The 17,858-nt window shown below is 44.3% G+C and overlaps 1 protein-coding gene across 9 annotated transcripts in view; it reads left to right on the top strand.

The window, feature by feature from the left end:
• The window catches only part of CHL1 (cell adhesion molecule L1 like), a 607,847-nt gene that overhangs the window by 94,270 nt on the left and 495,719 nt on the right, over positions 1-17,858 (top strand). For all 9 annotated transcript variants that reach the window (XR_012582319.1, XM_074550335.1, XM_074550330.1 and 6 more), the window contains 10 exons: positions 694-878; positions 6,560-6,691; positions 7,776-7,913; positions 8,892-9,003; positions 9,685-9,851; positions 11,344-11,509; positions 12,643-12,767; positions 14,834-14,935; positions 15,138-15,335; positions 16,466-16,536. Coding sequence is in view for 8 of the 9 variants with exons in the window: in XM_074550335.1 (XP_074406436.1) it covers positions 694-878; positions 6,560-6,691; positions 7,776-7,913; positions 8,892-9,003; positions 9,685-9,851; positions 11,344-11,509; positions 12,643-12,767; positions 14,834-14,935; positions 15,138-15,335; positions 16,466-16,536 (1,396 nt within the window). In the remaining variant the exon portion in view is untranslated. The remainder of the gene's footprint in view (positions 1-693; positions 879-6,559; positions 6,692-7,775; positions 7,914-8,891; positions 9,004-9,684; positions 9,852-11,343; positions 11,510-12,642; positions 12,768-14,833; positions 14,936-15,137; positions 15,336-16,465; positions 16,537-17,858) is intronic.

The following is a 17,858-nucleotide window of genomic DNA, read 5'->3' as shown; positions in this document are numbered from 1 at the left end:
GCAAAATAGGGAATTAGGGACATTTCCAACCTGTCACTTTTTAAAGATTTATACCCTGAGCAGTGGCAGCGTCAGGAGGGCATGGCCTGGGAGCTGGCTTTGGGACAAGAGTGGGATGAGGGCTCTGGGAGGGAATAATGGGGTATTTGCAGGGCTGGTGGAACAGCAGAATTTCTGGGTACCTGGGCATGGAGCCACGGGCACAGATGGGCACAGGAGGAGCAGCTCTGGTGCTGTGGCCACCTGTCCTGTGAGTGTTGGGGTCACCAACCACGTCTGTCCCCAGTTCTGTGACACTTCTGGCTCTTTCTAGGGATGGGAAGAGCATTTCAGCCACCTCCTAAGAGGCCTTTCAATGGATCTGGCCCTCCTGGCTGTCCTCAGGTGCCCTTTTGGGGCAGGAGGGGATGAGCTCTGTCCCCTTTCCCACTGTCCATGCCAAGGCACGTCCAAGGAATGCAGCTTTGCCCTGCTGAAAATCCCACTCACAGGGGTTGTGCAGAACAAGGAGCAGCAGAGCAGCTGGATAGTGTAACCCTTAGGCAGCCCCAGAGTTTTCAAAGATTTAAAAGCTCAAAATCCCCTAAAAGCACCTCCCAAACCCTGGGTGTGAGCAGCAGCTCTGCCACGTGAAGCATCACAACAGCTTCTTGTGTTCAGCTCAAAATCTTCTTTTTCTTCCTTTGTTCTCAGCCCAACTCCTCATCTCAGCTGGGTCAAGGTGACAGGAAACATGCCCAAGGATGAGCCGGAGACAGAGAATTTTGGCAAGACCCTGAAGATTGACCAAGTGACAGCAGCTGATGAGGGGAAGTACGAGTGCACGGCCAGCAACCCCATGGGCAGCGCCAAGCACGAGTTCCACGTGCATGTGGAAGGTGCTCAGTACTCTTCACTAAAATTATTGGTTTGGGACTAAAAGGTGGGAAAAGGGAGGTGAAGGAGGATCTTTGTTAATATGACTCAAGCAACTGCACCAATTGATGCCAGTCCTTTGGATTTGGGAAGGTTTGCACAAAGTAGCGCCTCTAAAACAAAATGTAAATAATGCCACTTGTTTTTTTTCCCCTGAACCATGAAGGCCCCAAAAAGCAGGGAACAATATAAAAATGTGAGCAGGTTCAATAATCTGAAGATGAGAGGGAGTCAAGCAGAGAGGTTGATGCAATGTCTTGTACTAAGCTGAAGGTCAGAAGATCTAATTATTCTTTCTACTCTTAAAAACTGTGAAAATTATTATGCTGGGCTGGATCAGAGGGACATTTAGCTCAAGTCCCTTTCTTTGGTTTCCACCAAAAGTAGGCTCTTAGGGAGGTCTGTGAAAATTCAGTGAGCAGACAAGGTACCACCCCTTGCATCCTTCACCTGTTCCCTTGCTGTGATTTTTGTACAGGCACAACCTCAGTGGAGAGTGTTTTCTGGAATCCCTGAAAAGTATCACAAAACCTGTGAAACAATGTAAAAAAAAATGCTTTCTACTATTTTTTAGCAGTTAAAAAATGGAAATATGGTCCTTTTTGTCACCTCAGTGAGTACCCAAGGCTTCTTTTTCCCTTCTCCTCCTCCCCAAGCCCTGAGGTGAGCATCAGGTGGAGATCCCCGTTCCCAGGAGCCAGCAGAGCTCTCAGGAGTTGTTGCAGAATCAAGAACTCTCCCTTCCATTTTTTCTGCCCACAAATAGCTACAAACTGAGAACCCTGAGGCCCAGCTGAAAAACTTGCTGAGAACATTTGCCTGATGAAGAACGCTCCAACCTCTGCTCAGCACTTAAAAAATAGAACAAACGCCTGGCAGTTTTACCCTGTTAACCTTCCAAGGGCTTCGTTTTCATCAGGGCTCCTCATCCCTCTGTGGTCACCGGATTTCTGGTGGGAGAGGAGCACTTTGAGCTCCCTGCTCTGTATTTTCTCCCAATGGCTGTTGAATCCTCTCCATTCCCCCAACCCAACCTTGTCCCTTGCACTCCTCTTGCCCTTGCTGGGATTGTGGCAGAGGAGGATCCCAGGGCATGGCAAGTTCTCAGCTGGGGTGCAGGGGAAGTGCTGACTCCTAGAAATCCTTCCAGATGGTTTGGAGCATCTCTGCTGTAGCAGAATATTTTAACAATCTGGCGATGATTTTCTCGGCTGCAAAAAAAATTATCGATTTCCTTCAAAGAAATTGCAGGAGCTGCAAAAACTAAAATACCGGAGAAATAACATTAATTTTGCAGTTTAGAGTGTTGACCTTCTTCTCCCACAGTTTCCAGAGGAAGGAAAACTTCCTGGCAAATTGTTATTTTTGCTTGTTAACAAATAAGAACTTAGGGAAAAGAAGGAAATAATCCCACTGCAGCCATTGCAATGTAAAAAATCCTTTTCCAATTGGTATTAAATCCATTTGTGTAATTAAAGGTGGCTCCTGTCAGCAGCAGGGGTTTTTCCTATTAGGAGTCACCTCACATCCAAGGTATGAAGGTAAACCAGAGCCCAAGCCCTGCTGTGTTCTGCAGTTGCTGAGCAGCAAACGTGGCTGTCGTCGATCAGAGATGGGCACAGCTCCTGTGGGCACACCAAGGGCACGTCCTGAGCATTCATTTCAGGAGGCTTCAGGGAGCTGGTGCTGCTCTTGGGCTCCTCACACCTGACAGGTTCCTCTCACAGGATGCATGCAGAGAGGAGAAAATTAAATATGGAAGAAAAATTAATGTGTTAATAACCTGCAGCCATCCTCAGCGGAGTGCTGGGGTGTAAATCAGGATTTTTCTGTCGCTGTGCCATGTTTTCTGCTCTGCTTTCTGGTATTTGACGACCTCAAACCAACCCACCCTTCTAAATACCAGTTTTAATGATATTTGCATGCAGCCCATTTCCTAATCCTACTGAGTCTGAGGGCAAAGATTCAGGCAATCATTACCAAGCATATGAAAATATTCAGCAAGCAAATTGTTTGACTGTTTGAGCATTTTAATCTCTCTTTGCAAGGGAGGATGTAGCCTGGAATACCTGAGCAGACACAAAATCCCCACTGTTGTTATTAAAATGAGAATTATTTTTAAAAAAACAGCAAAGCAAGCCCACAAATTGTTTTGTCTTCAGGTGTTTATTTGGTTGTGGTTTGTAGTTCACCAAACCCAACAGAAAATGAACATATAACCTGCAAACCGTGCAGGATCATAATGATCTAAAGTTACTTTGATCTCGACTGAGGCTTCTAGGTGGGGTTTAATAGAAATAATTGTTACAATATAATGATTAATTATAGTAATAATGTAATAGCTAAGGGCCTTTGCAGTTATGTCTCGTAATACTTTTATTACTCAGCCAGAGCAAAAGAAAAGAGATTAAATTAATGGGAAGCAGAACTGGGTGTTTTAATCAGGCTCAAGCTTTGTGTTTCACTGGAAAATTGCTCCAACAGGGATGCAGAGCCCAAGGTGGCAGCAGCAGCTGCTGCTGGCCCTGGGCTGGGGTGGATTCCCAGCCTTTGGGAGGAGGATTTGAAGTGATAAATTGGAGTAAGTGGTGTGGGATAGAAAGGACGGGTTCGGTAAGCACAGAGCAATTCTCAGCAGGCAGCCCTGATTGGCCTCACCAGCACAGGCTGGGAAATGCCTGCTTGGGGGAATTGGGAAAATCCTCTGGATGGCAGGAGGAACATCTCTGGGATGTGTTAGTCTGGCAGAAAAGGCAAAAATCATCCTGGAAAATAGAAGGAAAAGTGTTGTTGTAAGAGATGGCTGGGAGCTGAGATGGTCTCACCTGAAGTAAGCATGTTTACAATTCACCTTCTTCAGGAAAGGTCAGGGGGAGGCAGCAGGGGCAGTCACAGTGCGCAAAATCATGGCATTTGGGAAAAAAATATATATATATCTTTAATTTAGGAGAAATTAGACCTGGGGAATGTACAAGAGCCTTGAGAGGAATGGAAGATTCTCCACAAAATTCCCTGGGGGTGATGGAAAACAGGGGAGAGTTAAACTGCAGCAAGGCAGAAGCTGGTTAGATGTCCCAAATTTGTTCTAATCGTGGGAGAAGCTGAGGGGAATGTTTGGATGCTTTGTGGGTATTTTGGATTCTGTTGGAGATGCCCATTTTAGATCCTTTTCCTTTCTGGATCTGTCAGTATTTCCCATAAAGACATAAATCAATCAGGAGGAGCAAATTGATAACTCTTACCAGGAAGAATAAGTGATGCAGTGAAATATTTGCCATTCTAGATGCACTATTTGATTATCCAACCCCTGGATTTTGTAGTTGCTAAAAATATGTGTATATTTTATATACTTTAAGTGATATAGCACATCTGCCACGTGGAAAAGAGGTTCTTCAGCCTTTCTGTGAAATTGCATTTCACACCTGGCAAAATCTCATTGCCTCTGACTTCACAGCCTCTTCAGTTGCTTGGAGCACCCACAGCAATTCCAGAATGGAGAGAGGAGAGCAGTGACATCAAATATCAGCTCACAGCTCCAGGGTGTGGGCACAGATAGAGATAGGAAGGGATCCTTCAGGTGGTTTTTAATCTGCCTGTGCCTGTTGTCTCCAAACTAAGGCAATATCCTGTCTAAATTTGTGGCAGATTTAGAGGAAAAATTCCAAACCAGTAATTTAATCAGGACTGCTGCAAACCTTTTCACCTCCATGCCTTTGGCTCATCTTTTCCTGGTGAAATTATGGTGTATATGAGAGAGAAGAAAAAAGCTGCAAAACCAAACTATTCTGGTGTTTGCAGAGTTTTTCCCTGGAGCCAAATACCAGGAAGATGAACAGATGTGGTCATGTCACTGTGGGATGGGAAGAAGCACTGAGTGAGGATGTTGGTAGAAAAATCCCTGCTGTGTGAAGGAAGTGGGATGATTTTATCATTTTAAATAAGTTTTAGTGGTTTGAATTTGACTTTAGTCTTTATATATTAATTAAACCATTCCTGGGTGCTCTCCTGTGGGAATACTGCTCTGGGTGTGGAAATGCACCCCACTTTAGGGGTGTTTTTTTTGTAAAATATCTGTGTGAATGTGAGCAGTGATGTTTTGCTTTAGCATATCTCACTGATAACATCTGTTGCTGTATTCCCAGGCAACAGCTCTGTTAATCTTCAAAGCATTTCATGAGCATTAACTAATGAATCCTCAGGTTTTCCCTACATTACCTCACCTTTTTAGTAGGGAAAGATGCCCAGTGATCTTCCCAGCACTTGCAGAAGAGGCAGTGTCAGGTCTGGTGTTAAAATCTCGAAGTTTGGTGCTTTTCAAGGGGAAATGATGAATTCAAGGCTGTGTTTTGGGTTGAGGGCTCAGGGACTTGTGTTCAGTCAGAACTAAGCATTTATGAGATAAATTCCCCTTTTCTCCCCTTCATTTCCCTCCCCTCACTGTGGATGTCTGTTCCACACGAGGTTTGGGTACCTGATGCTCAGGGGCTGCTCTGCAGAGCTGAGTTTTCCCAGAGCTTCCCTGGAACATGGGGAATGCAGCAGCACATGGCTGCTCCTCTACCACCACCGTGTGGGCACCCAAACCACTCATCTCCATCCATGAGAAAACATTTCACCACTCCTAAATGTGGTATGGATCAGCCTCTGGTCTAAGTACAGCACGGAAAAACAGGAAATCAAGGTGATGGTGCATTTCCTCAGCCCAGGGAGAGGGGCAGGTGGATCAAAGGTGGGTCAGTGCTGTCCTGGAGCTCTGTCAGCTCCCAGGGAAGGTGAGGGGAGCCACTTGCTCATGCCTATGGAGGGGAATTTGAGCTGGACAGATGTTCCCACCTTGTTTGTCTTGCTGCAGTAGCCTCACCTTAATTGATAGATCACACTCACATCTGAGGGTCCTTGCGGAAATGCCGACCCGTTCCCTCCCTCCCAGCCTCTCCTTCCCTGTGCATTCATTTCCCACTTGGATGGGCACTGCCCGTTCCTCCACCCTGCCTGGCACCCACCCAGCCTGCAGGACAGCCCTGGCGGGTGCTGATGCCAATTTCCCCTTTCCTTTACCCGGGAAACACAAGGAATGCAGCTCAGCCATTGATGGATGGACTGTGAGCAGCGGCTGGGAAGTGTTGGTGGCGTTTGCCATCTCCTGGAGAATCCCAGCAACAGCAGAGGGGCTGAGACTGCGGTGCCTCAGGATTTCAGCTTTTCTATTTTCCATCTCTCTGTAACCCCGCAGTTCTTTAGTGTGTAACTCCAAACCCCACACTCAGTGTGAGCTGCTGCTTTCCCATTTGGGGCAGACACAACAGTTCCTCTCCAGGCCTGGCAATCAAGGACACCTCACTGCCTCAGGCCCAGAGATGGCAACAAAAGGGAGTTGGGGGAGCAAACTTGGGGTGAATGACTTCATTACCTGAAGCTGGAATTGGCAGATTCACCCCCAATATGCAAATGGACCAAACTCATAAAAGTGTGCAAACCCTGACCCATCATCCATTTTTAGGTGTAGCCCCTGGGGCTGCCCTAAATGTACCTGAGGGCCCTTCAATAAATATCACGGCTTTTTATTCCCTTAATTTAGATTAGCCTCTGTTCTTAGGCAGCCCCAAAAAGCATCAACTGATCCCTGCTCTGTCTCTTTCCCCAGAGCCTCCCCAGTGGCTGAAGAAGCCCGAGGGTGGGGTCTACAGCGTGGGGACAAACCTGGTGCTGCTGTGCGAGGCCATCGGGAACCCCGAGCCCAGCATCCAGTGGAAGCTCAACGGGAGGCCCATCGATGGTAGGTGCAGGGGCCAGGCTGCTCCTCCAGGCCCTGCTGGGGAATTTTCGGGGTTCCTCATGGCAGGAAGGGATGCTGAATCTGACTCCAGGTTCTTAGAAAGCTAATTTAGTATTTTATTTTACTATATTATTAATATTATATTATTGATATTATATATATTACGTTACATTATGTTACGTTACATTGTTATATTATATTATATAATATCATATAATATCATATCATATTATATCATATTATATCCTATACTAAAACTATACTAAAGAATAGAGAAAGCATACAGCCAGAGGGCCACAAAGAATGATAATTAAAAGCTTGTGATTCTCTCCTCATAATCCTGACACAGCCTGGCTGTGATTGGTCATTAAGTCAAAACAATTCACATGAAACTGATGAAACAATGACCAGTTGGTAAACAATGTCCAAACCACATTCCAAAGCAGCAAAACACTGGAGAAGTGAAACGGATAATTATTATTTTAATTTTTCTCTGGGGCTTCTCAGCTTCCCAGGAGAAGAAATCCTGGCAAAGGGATTTTTAAGAAAATATGGTGGTGACAATGTGTCTCTGTATCACCCAGTTTGAGGGGACCACAAGTCCTAACACACAAAATGATGTCTGGTTTGGCACTTCTTTAGATATTAATTGTTTATTTACTTAAATAAACTGATGTTTAAATAGGATTCTTGAAGAGGGTGATGGTGAGCATTGCACGTGTGGAGCTGTGGTACCTCTGAGGTGCTGCCCTGTAACTCTCCCATCTTTTGGGGATCTGGGACCCCTCAAGGGCTCCTTTGTGCTTCTGAGTAAGCCCAGGTGGCTGGGGAGCACTGGTGTAGCAATATTATAATGTCAAAAATCTCTGTGGTGAAATTACTGGAATTTGGTGCCCTGGAGCGCTTCCCTCAGGCCAGGGGACTGCTGGCAAAGGCAGAGCCCTGGAACTCACCAGCTCTTGGGTATGGTCTTGGTTGGAACCTCAAGATGTTCTTTCCTTTGCCTTCCAAGCCGTGAGGAGAGCCTGGGAGCTTTCCAGTCATGGTGCTGCTCCAGCTGCTGACGCAATCTGGTGTTTTCCAGGCAGGACCTTCCGAGGGAGAATCTCCACCAGGGAGATCAGCCTGACCAACCTGCAGCTGCAGGACAGCGCCGTGTTCCAGTGCGAGGCCACCAACAAGCACGGCACCATCCTGGCCAGCGCCAACGTCAACGTGCTCAGTGAGTGCCCCGGGCTGTCCCCTCCCAGAGGGCACATCCACAACCCCAGCCTGGGGCTCCTCACCACCTCATGGGTCCTTTGGGTTTCATGGTTTCTTTGGCTGGTCATGGGCATCTCATGGGTCCTTTGGGCTCCTCATGGGTCCTTTGGGTTTCTCACGGTTCCTTTGGGCTCCGTGGTTTCTTGGGCTGATCATGGGCATCTCATGGGTCCTTTGGGTTCCTCATGGTTCCTTTGGGTTCCTCATGGTTCTCTTGGGTTCCATGGTTTCATTGCCTGGTCATGGGCATCTCATAGTTCCTCTGGGTTCCGTTATTTCATTGGCTGGTCATGGGCATCTCATGGTTCCTTTGGGTTCCTCATGGTTCATTTGGGTTCCATGATTTCTTTGGCTGGTCATGGGCATCTCATGGTTCCTTTGGATTGGCCCCAGATTTTTAGAAATGTTGTCCAGATTTTTGCAACCGGTTTTATCATGGGCAGTGTGATGTGCTTAGCACAAGCACTGCTGAGCTTTGGAATATTTTAAAAATGTGGTTGTGGTTGGGCTCAAAGACTTGAATTCAAACACAGTCAAACCACTGTGTCTGGGGACTGAACTGTGGCCACAACGCTGGTTTTGAATTATTAAGTGTATTTTTAATCTTTTATTTCAGTTGTGATGCTTAGTCTGTTCTTTGAAGAAAGGGAGTGAGGGGAATTTATTTAATAAAAGACATCTCTGGAGGCAGCAGAACAGGGTCTATTTTCTCTCCTGGATGTTTCAAATTCTGCCATGTCCAGCAGTAAACCCAGGTTATCTGTCAGTGAAGGTTCTGAGATCTCAGCTGCTCAGTGCAACTCTTCCAAACAGCTGTGAAATTCCCATTAAACACCTCAGCCTCTCACCCTTGCTGGGAAAGGGCAGGGTGCAGGGCCAATATTTATATTCCTAGTTTTGACATGCAGTGCTGCTCACTCTGAATTCTCTCCTGCAGATATTGCCCCCCTGATACTGACCCCAGATGAGGAGAACTATGCCACGGTTGTGGGTTACAGCGCCTTCCTGCACTGTGACATCTTTGCCTCACCTGCAGCAGATGTCAGATGGTAAGATACTGGAAATTGGGTTTTGTTTAACGTGAAACAAGTTCCTGCAGGCTTCCCCACCTTTGAAAAGTCTGCTAATTATAATTTCTATGGAGTTCAGAATAGAAATTTGCAACAAAACTGTATATAATGTAAATTCTCTGTGTTTAAATGTGCTTTTGAGAATTCTGAAGAACTGGTTTGGAAAAAAAGAGTTCCTGGAAGTCCTCAATATATTTTTGAGACAAAGGCCAGGTCATACATTAAACAAAACCATGCTGTTTATAGCCAAATACTGCTGCAGCTTCATCAGTTTAAACTTGAAGGGTTTGCTGACAACCCTTCAATTTTGGACACACTATTGAGGTGGAAGTGCAGTGAGTGCAGTGACTTACAGAACACATTTACCTGGGCATGCATCCATAGGCTTGGAAATCACAGGATTGTCACAGCAGGTGACAGGGGCAATAAAATTGCAGGTGGCAGCTGCAGATTAAAGACAGAGCATTTTAGAGAACTTTTTAGACTCTGTCCCTGTGGGCTTGATGTGCAGAACTTCATGATTTGCTGCATGAAGTATCTCACTAATCCTGACTTAAATTGCCCAGCGGCAAAGCTGAGTCCCAAAATTCCCCTGCAGTAACCCCTAACCATGAACTGACTCTTCCTGCAGTAACCCAGGCCTGTTTTCATCACCTTTAGGACTAAGGATGACAGCATAGAGCCCCTTTCAACGTTTCGCTATGAGGTGAACAAAAACGGCACCCTGGAGATCAGGAACACAAAGAAGGAGGATTCCGGGTCCTACGCCTGCTGGGCTGCCAATTCTGTGGGGAAAAGAGCAATCACTGCTAATCTGGATATAAGAGGTGAGAAAAGAAAAAAAACTTTCACAGCTGCTAAGATTTTATGTTTAAGTTTCTGAGAAAATAGTGAATATTCAGTCCAGGGTACAGATTTATTCTGTGACTTCAGGAATTCTCTGTGACTTCAGGAATTCTCTGGATATTCCAACCTGAAATTATCCACAGGTCTCGTATATGTGTAGCCTTTAACTTTTCAGCTGGATTTCTCCGTGCTCTCACATAGTGCTCATTTTCTTCTGGATGCTTAAAGGAGCTGCACAAGCCACCAAAAATTTGCATTTACACATTATCTGGAAAGGATTTTCCTTCCTTTTTGTCACTGCCCTGTTACACTCAGGGCAGGCTCTTGGCTCCTGGGCTTGGTGGGGTCCAGATGTGTTTCTGATTCTCCCTCAGCTGTGGGATTCCCTTCCCTAAAATTCCTCCCCTTTTGTTGATCAGAAGGTACATCCCAAACTGGATTAACTCCCACCAAACACATTGCAGGGTGCTGCTGCTTGAAGGATTTTGCACTGGATTTTTGCCTGTTTGTTGATAAATATTTTTAAGCAGAGCAAATAAAAATCCTCGGATGTGTTTACTTATAAATTTGAGATCCGTCCCTGGTGCTGCAGCTCTGCTTTAAGGGGTTTGTGTGGTTGCTTGGCAGGAGGGGTTTTCCCTGGAGGGTGTGATGGCAGCGGGCAGCTCCTGTTGGGCACACAGGTGGCATTTAGTGGGTTTGCTACAAATTTGCTTAGGATTTAGGGCTTGCCAATAAAAACACAAAACCCTTAAATACTCAATTAGCAAAGCTCTCTGATGTAGGTTTGCTGTGACAAACTTGAGGAAAAAGCTCACTCATTGTGTTCCATTTCCACCCACTCCCTTGGCTTTGGGAATTTTACAGTGCTAATAAACACGAAAATGTACAATGAAATTGTCACAGAGCAACATTTCACTGCAGAAATAAATTCAGCTAAACGCTTTCTTCTTACTTATTCATCTGTTTCCGCATTCAGATTATAGTCAATTAAAAGAACAAACTTGATTGCAATAATTTTTTCTCACTTGACTTTAATATGCTTGTAATTTTTCTTGGATCATTGCCAAAGCTTATTTCAAATGGCAATTAGACATAAAAATCATATTCAAGCCTTTTCTTTTTTTATCATCCATTTCATGACAAGCTGCTAACAAGGATTTTCACCTGTAACTTTTTTTTTTGAGGATTTTTTTTTTTCTGGAGCTCTTTGGTTTGGCATGAGCTAAAAATGTTTCAAGATAAAAAATGTTTGAAGATAAAAAAAATGTTTCAAGATAAAAAAACCGAAATCTTGGCAAATATCTATTTCAAACTCCACCATCTTTCACTTGAAATGTTTGTATATAAAACAAAAAAAAAAGATGTGGTTGTTGCTCCTGAGGTTGATTTGTGTAGATGAAGTGCTTGGTGAAAATTTGATGTAATAGCCCCTCTCTCACCTAATCAAAGTGTTTTTCTGTGATCAATCAGATGCTACAAAACTTGTTGTTACTCCGAAGAACCCCCGAGTGCTGAAATCACACTCCATTTTATTGAAATGCCAGGCTGAGTATGATTCCCACTTGAAGCACAGTTTTAAATTATCCTGGAGGAAGGATGGAGCTGAGCTGCCAGTCAACAGCACAGAAGGTGGCAGGTGAGTGGGGAAGGAACAAGGCTGTTCTTGATCTCAGCTGGATAATCTGGCGTGGTGCTGGAGCTGGAGTTTCATTAAACATGAGCCTTAATAGCTTGAAATGCAAATTTATGTCTGCACAGAATTCTCCATGTGATACGTGAGTAGATCTGCATTTTACACACATCTGAATGTAAATGCAGCAATGTGAGTTTTGAGCCAAATGGGTTTGGGTTTATTAACTCTGGTACCATCATAGCAGCATATAAAGTTATATATTAATATATACATAATACATATCTGTATTTTTATGTATAATATAAATGTTGGCCCAACCCAAAAACACAACCCTGACCCCAGAGCAGATTGTTTCTCCACTTTGGTGGAACCAGTATTTTCTTGTAGTTTGCACTTATTTAGCCAAAACAAAGTCTTTGCAATGTGCTGGTTAACAAGTTTCAGGGATTCTTCCATGAATCTTTCCTACCTATGAATTTAGGATTTGCAGGCTGAATTTTGCCCTATTTTTGGATTTCCATTGACCTCAGGGGGCTGGAGCTCAGCCTTTATTCTATAGAGGGGTCCCAGAGGGGGAAATCAGATGTCTTTATTAATTACCACAGGAGAGAGATAATTCCCTAAATATGGAGAGGCTGAAAATCCTGCTGGGCCCTTGTAGGATGGTGAGGCAGTGCCATGGAAACTCCATGTCTGCCATGGAGCCCATGGCCTTGGATTCTTGGCAGCTTCCCTGCTGCTTGGGACATGGCACAAGTGCCTTGGGAATGCTCAGTTTCCCTCAGTCTTGCAAAATTTCCATCACAAACCCCATATATTTGTCTCATTGATGACGTGCCAAAATCCTATGGCCCAGACGCTCATCCAGTGTTTCTTTTCAGAGCAGGATTGACAGGCCAGCCTCCAGCCATGGAGGCTAAATTGCCACAAAACACAAATAATACTCCTCAGCACAGTGTAGGGCAGAGCCACAATTACATTTAATGCAGCAGGCCCAGTGTGCAGCTATTTGATGAGAGTGCCCTGTGCCAAGTTCTATTATGAACAATTTTTCAGAGAACAACATTGTGTGTCATACTCATCTTACTTATTTTTCTCATCCTTATTATGTTTCTTTTTTTTTTTTTTTCTTGCAGGATAATTCTGGACAGGGATACCCTGTTCATATCCAGTGTTCTCCTGGAGGATCAGGGAGTTTACAAGTGTGTGGCCAGCACTGCCCTGGACACTGCTGAGGCAGAGGCACAGCTGATTGTTCTGGGTAAGGTTGATTTTCCTGCTGCAAGGAGTTGCAGCAGGAATTGCCACTGCAGCACTTCTTTGCTTCCTTTCACAGAGCCTCAATATCCCAATTTCACAGAGCCTCTCACTCCTTAAGCTCAGCTCTGCTGTCCCTTATCTCTGGGAATGGTGATGCTGACACAAACTCGATTTATTTTCATCTTTGCTGTAGAAGGTGAGGCAGCATTTTTGCCTCAGCTCAGAGGCTGCAGGAGTTGCCCAGGCTGGAAGGTGTGAGAGCATTCTAAGGATGGTTCTGCTGCTGCTTTGAAGTCCTTGGCCAGTCCTTCACAAGAACTGGACTGTTTTTGAAGGCCATCAGGCCAGTGTCTGGATGTGCAGCTCCTCAGAAGATCAATGCTGGTTAAGCACCTCAAAGGAATTAATTCTATCTGTGAACTGAGCATGAATGATTGTCCAGGGGCAAAGAGAGGAGCCTTGACCCCCTGGTCAGAAGCTTGGCTTTCTGAGAGCATCCTCACCACCTGCATCCCTCCCTGAAGGACCCTTGGAATTAAAAGGATGAACTTGTGGAGTGCTGTGCACCCATTGCAGCCAAAATTCTGCTTTTTGGTCACAATTTCAGCCAGCCTGGTCTAGGTGAAGGTGTCCCTGCCCATGGCAGGGGGCTGGAATTGTATAATCTTCAAGGTTCTTTCCAACCCCAACCATTCTGTGATTTTATGATTCTCTGTCAGCTTTGCATCATTTTAATTACATTTATTTTTGCTTCATTTTGCATTTGTATTTCTTGCTGGTAGTGATTGCAGCAAGAAATAAGTCAATCTGCCCTTCAAGATGTTTTTCCACTTTAAAGGAGTGATATTTTTCAGTAAATAGTAAATTAGGAAGATGCTGTGCACATTATTTATGGTGCTGTGTCCTTCAGTGCTGTATAATTCAAAATGTTTGTAGATGATTCGTTACTTCACTGATGAAAATTTCATAAAGCATTTTATTCCTTTTTAAAAAGGTGCAGAAGAAGAAAAACATTTTGTGCTCTCATATTGCCTATGAGAAAGGTCTTGGTGAATTAACAACATTCTATTTTCCAAGTGAAAAATTCAGGTTTTTGCAATCAAGAACTGGTGGGCTGACTGAAGAACTACATAGAGACATCAGATTGTGGGCAACTAAGAGTAAAATAAATATTCAATTAGAATAATTTTAAGTATTTGTTGTGTATTTAATGATCAGGTAGAGGGGTGAGAATATTTAAGATGCACCATCAGCATCTTTAAATTAATATATTGAATTTTAACCAGCTGTACTCCGAGGATAGAGCAGCAACATGCCTGCAGATTCAACTCCTGATATTTTCCCAGGTACAAGAGAAATAGGGAAAGAAATACGAAGAAAAGAAAAAAATCCAAATATAAACTTTTTAACTTCTTGATGTACTCTGAGATAAAAACTCAGTATTGCAAATTTTAAAAAATCAGTACAAACGCAGTGAATTTTTTTCACAATGACAAAGACCATCATGGTGGTGGAAATCACTGGTTTTTCTGTAAGAAATTACATTGCCAGTCAAAAGTTTACTTGGGACAGCATTAGTTGAGCGGGCAGGTAGTGAATGTCCCAGTTCCCCATTAATGCAGATCCCATGGCGGGGATAATGGATGTTCTCCTTTCCCTCACACTCTCTAAGGCCAAGTTCAGTGACTGCCAGAGCTGAGGCTCCGTCTCCCTCTCTGATTTTTCCCCTGGTAAATCCATGTGATGCTGGACCTGCCCAGAGCAGGGTCAGTACCCATTAATGACTGAGCAAACCTTGGGGTTGACTTGGAAAGAAAAATCTGTTGTTGCAAGCAAAATAATGCAGGTAGGGGGAAATGAATTCTAGAAGGATTCTATGTTTAAGGCAAAATTCAGCACCTGAAGATTCGAGGTCTTTCCAAGCAATTCCCACTTTCCCCAACCTGTCCATCTTGAAATCAGGAGGAGTTTCACCATCTTCACTGACTGTGCTGTTCCAGCCCTCTGGAAAATGCCAGGACAAACAGAAATAACTTGTGCTCCTGACACTTCTCCTTTCTTTCTCAGATGTTCCTGACCCACCAGAAGATCTCCAGCTCTCGGAAAACCAAAACCGGAGCGTTCGACTCTCCTGGAGAGCTGGGGCCAGCCATAACAGCCCTGTGAATGGTAGGAAGGGGTTTCCAGCAGAACTTTTTAGAGCTGTTTAAAATTCTGGCATGTTTTGGTTGTCACAAACCCTGCTGATGGCTAGATTTAAATACTTTAGCCGTGGCAGTTCTTTTGTTGCAAGGTCATTTCCACCCGCGCTGTTCACACTAAGTTGGTTTTTTATCTTTTTTTCCTTTTTTTTTTCTTTTTTCCTGCTCAGAGTCAATTATAGAGTTTGAAGAGAACCACTGGGAGCCGGAGATGTGGCAGGAGCTGATCAGAGTGCCAGGGAATGACAGCACAGCCCTGCTGCCCCTGTCCCCATATGTGAATTACCAGTTCCGCGTGGTGTCCGTCAACGCCGTGGGCAGGAGCCAGCCCAGCAAACCATCCCTGCGCTATGCGACCCCTCCAGCTGGTAAACCTGGCTCTGCTTTCCTAAATATTTGTATTTTCTGTGCTTTTTTTGGAATATCTGTGCCCCTCCCATGCTCCAGAGGGTGTGAAGGAATCAGGGGAGCTTGCACTGCTCAGTGGCAGCCTCAGGGATTATTAAAAGTAGATCTTGTGGTGAGAATTGCCCCCAGCTGGTTTGGTGGACTGGAATAACCCTCAGTAATTTTGGTGGGGCAGATGACCACTTAAATTGACTTTATTAACTAAAACAGTGCATTTTCAGAGAGGTAAAATCATCTGGAGGACGTCTCGTGACAAGCTATATTCTGATACTGTAGATATTAATGAGATGGGAACCCTGCTGGGGTGAATTCTTCAGTGATTGGTAAAAAAGAGCAGCCCAGCAGTTGCACATCAAATGTCCAGGCGTTGTTTTGAGCATTTGATGTGCAGTTAGAACAAATCTAAATTTTAATGACCCAACTTGCTGTGCTGCATAAAATTCCTGAGGGTGCCAAAGGGAGGAGTCCATGCTGCTGAGTTTTCCTACACCTCCAGCGCCTCACTCTGCTGATTTTCCACCCTTTGCAGACCATCATGGACAAACAGTTCCTGCAGAAGAGCTGGATTTAGAAGGAGCCTTCCAGGAGCAAAAATCTCCATTTACAGAGCATTCACTGGGGCAGAAAATGTTGTCTCCCTGAAAGTCATTTTAGAGGCCAACTGTTCAGCACAGCATTTGCATTCCGTGGCATTTTCTCTCTTTTTTCCCCCCATTTGCACCAATTTCAGTTCCCTCCTCAGCTTTCCAGCTGTGTGTGCACCTCTGATGATGCACCTTCTGTTTGCTATCCCCACAGGGAGAAAAATCTCTTTCTCATAATCCCCCCACATCTGGTGCTTTCAAATCCAAAAGTCACAGTTCCATGTTAGCTGGTGGCTCCAACCAACAGGGACACTTAGGAATCCAAACTGCATAAACAACGTGCTTGGGTCCCATCAGCTTTGCTGATCCAAGCCATTCATCTTGTGAACGTTTTTTGTTTAAGTGTCTGTCACTAACAGGGGAAATTCCCATCCTTTTTGGCATTTGAATGCGAAATGCAAATAAACGGGATGTGCAAAGTGACCTTGTCACCTGTGTGGTTTCAGCTCCAGATAAAAACCCAGAGAACATCCGAGTTGAAGCTTCTGAACCCAATGAAATGGTGATGAAATGGGAGGTAAGGCAAGATTAGCAAATCCTATAGGAATGATCCTTTATTCCTCTGAAAGATGAATTTGACTTAAATTTATTCTGCATTTTCAACCCCGCTATCATTTTTAGTTCAAAAGCCTGGTTTTTATCTGACTTCAGAAGATATTAAAAAAAATATAGAATTCCTGTAAAGCATAGTGAGAATTCACCAGAATTTGTTCTTCTCTGCTTCTTTTATGCAAGAAACTACTTCTGCAATTAAAATAACCAGCCAGGCCCAGGGAGGGGATGGGAGGCTCACGGCTCCTGCCCTTGCAGCCTGGAAGTTTTAAAACACCACAGATCCCTTGCCCAAGAGAATGTGAGCTTGAATTTTTACACCAAGAACTAAAGGAATGTGGATAAACCTCCAAAGCCTGTGATGTGCATCAAAGGAATTATGTAAAAGTCTTGAGGATGGTTTCCAGGCTTCACATTTCCTGGGTTTTAAGCCTTGAGCTTCTGTGCCAGCAGTTGAGTTATGTATTCCTTCATTTAGCACAAATATCCACAACTGTGGAGGGAAGCAGGTTTTTGTTGAGGCTGGAATTACACACAATTTGCATGAGATTTACTCCTCAATCTGCTGCTCCCAGTGAAGAACAACAGATTTTTCCCCAGTGGGGTAGAATTGTGTCCAAAATTAAATGGCCCTCAAGATCCATGGGTTTGGACTTGAATGGAATTTTTGCCCAGGGTCAGAAGAGACAATTCTGCCTCTCAGAAAAGCTTGGGTTTGATCTTGGAGGTCTTTTCCAACTTTAAGGAATTGAAGAAATGCAGAGTTTTATTACCCAGTATGTTTACTGGGAAATACTGAGATTTGAGCACCAGGAACTTCATAATCACTGCTCAGACAGGGCAAAAGCGGAAGTGAAAGCTGAGCCTGAAAGGAGAGAATGGGATGGAAGGGCTTGGTTAAATCCTGTTGAATCATTAAAATGTTGTTAAACAGGATATTCATTTATTTATGGCATTTCCTGTGTGCTTTTCGGAGGGACTGCTGGGCACTGCACAGGCTGTTTCTGACAGACAAATGCTGCAGAATGATGTTAATCTGCCTATTTTGGATTAAGAGACCAGCTGAGCTTTAGTAACTGGGATTTTCAGGCAAGGATTTGCAGCTTGAAGGGAGATCAAAATAAAAGTCAAGCAGTGCTGCAATTTATATCTATCCAAGAAATCAGATTTTTAGGAGGAATATTTACTTCTCCAGCTTTTCTTGCAAATCCCATTCCCTGGGATTTTTGCTGTGGAGGTGGTGCCTGTGAGAAAGCTGCCCAACCTCCCAATTCCTTTGCCTCAGAT

Source organism: Zonotrichia albicollis, chromosome 12 (assembly GCF_047830755.1).
Source record: "Zonotrichia albicollis isolate bZonAlb1 chromosome 12, bZonAlb1.hap1, whole genome shotgun sequence".
NCBI classification, from domain to species: Eukaryota; Metazoa; Chordata; class Aves; order Passeriformes; family Passerellidae; genus Zonotrichia; species Zonotrichia albicollis.
The sequence above is the reverse complement of the archived record's forward strand: the minus strand, read 5'-3'. Positions and strand labels throughout refer to the sequence as shown.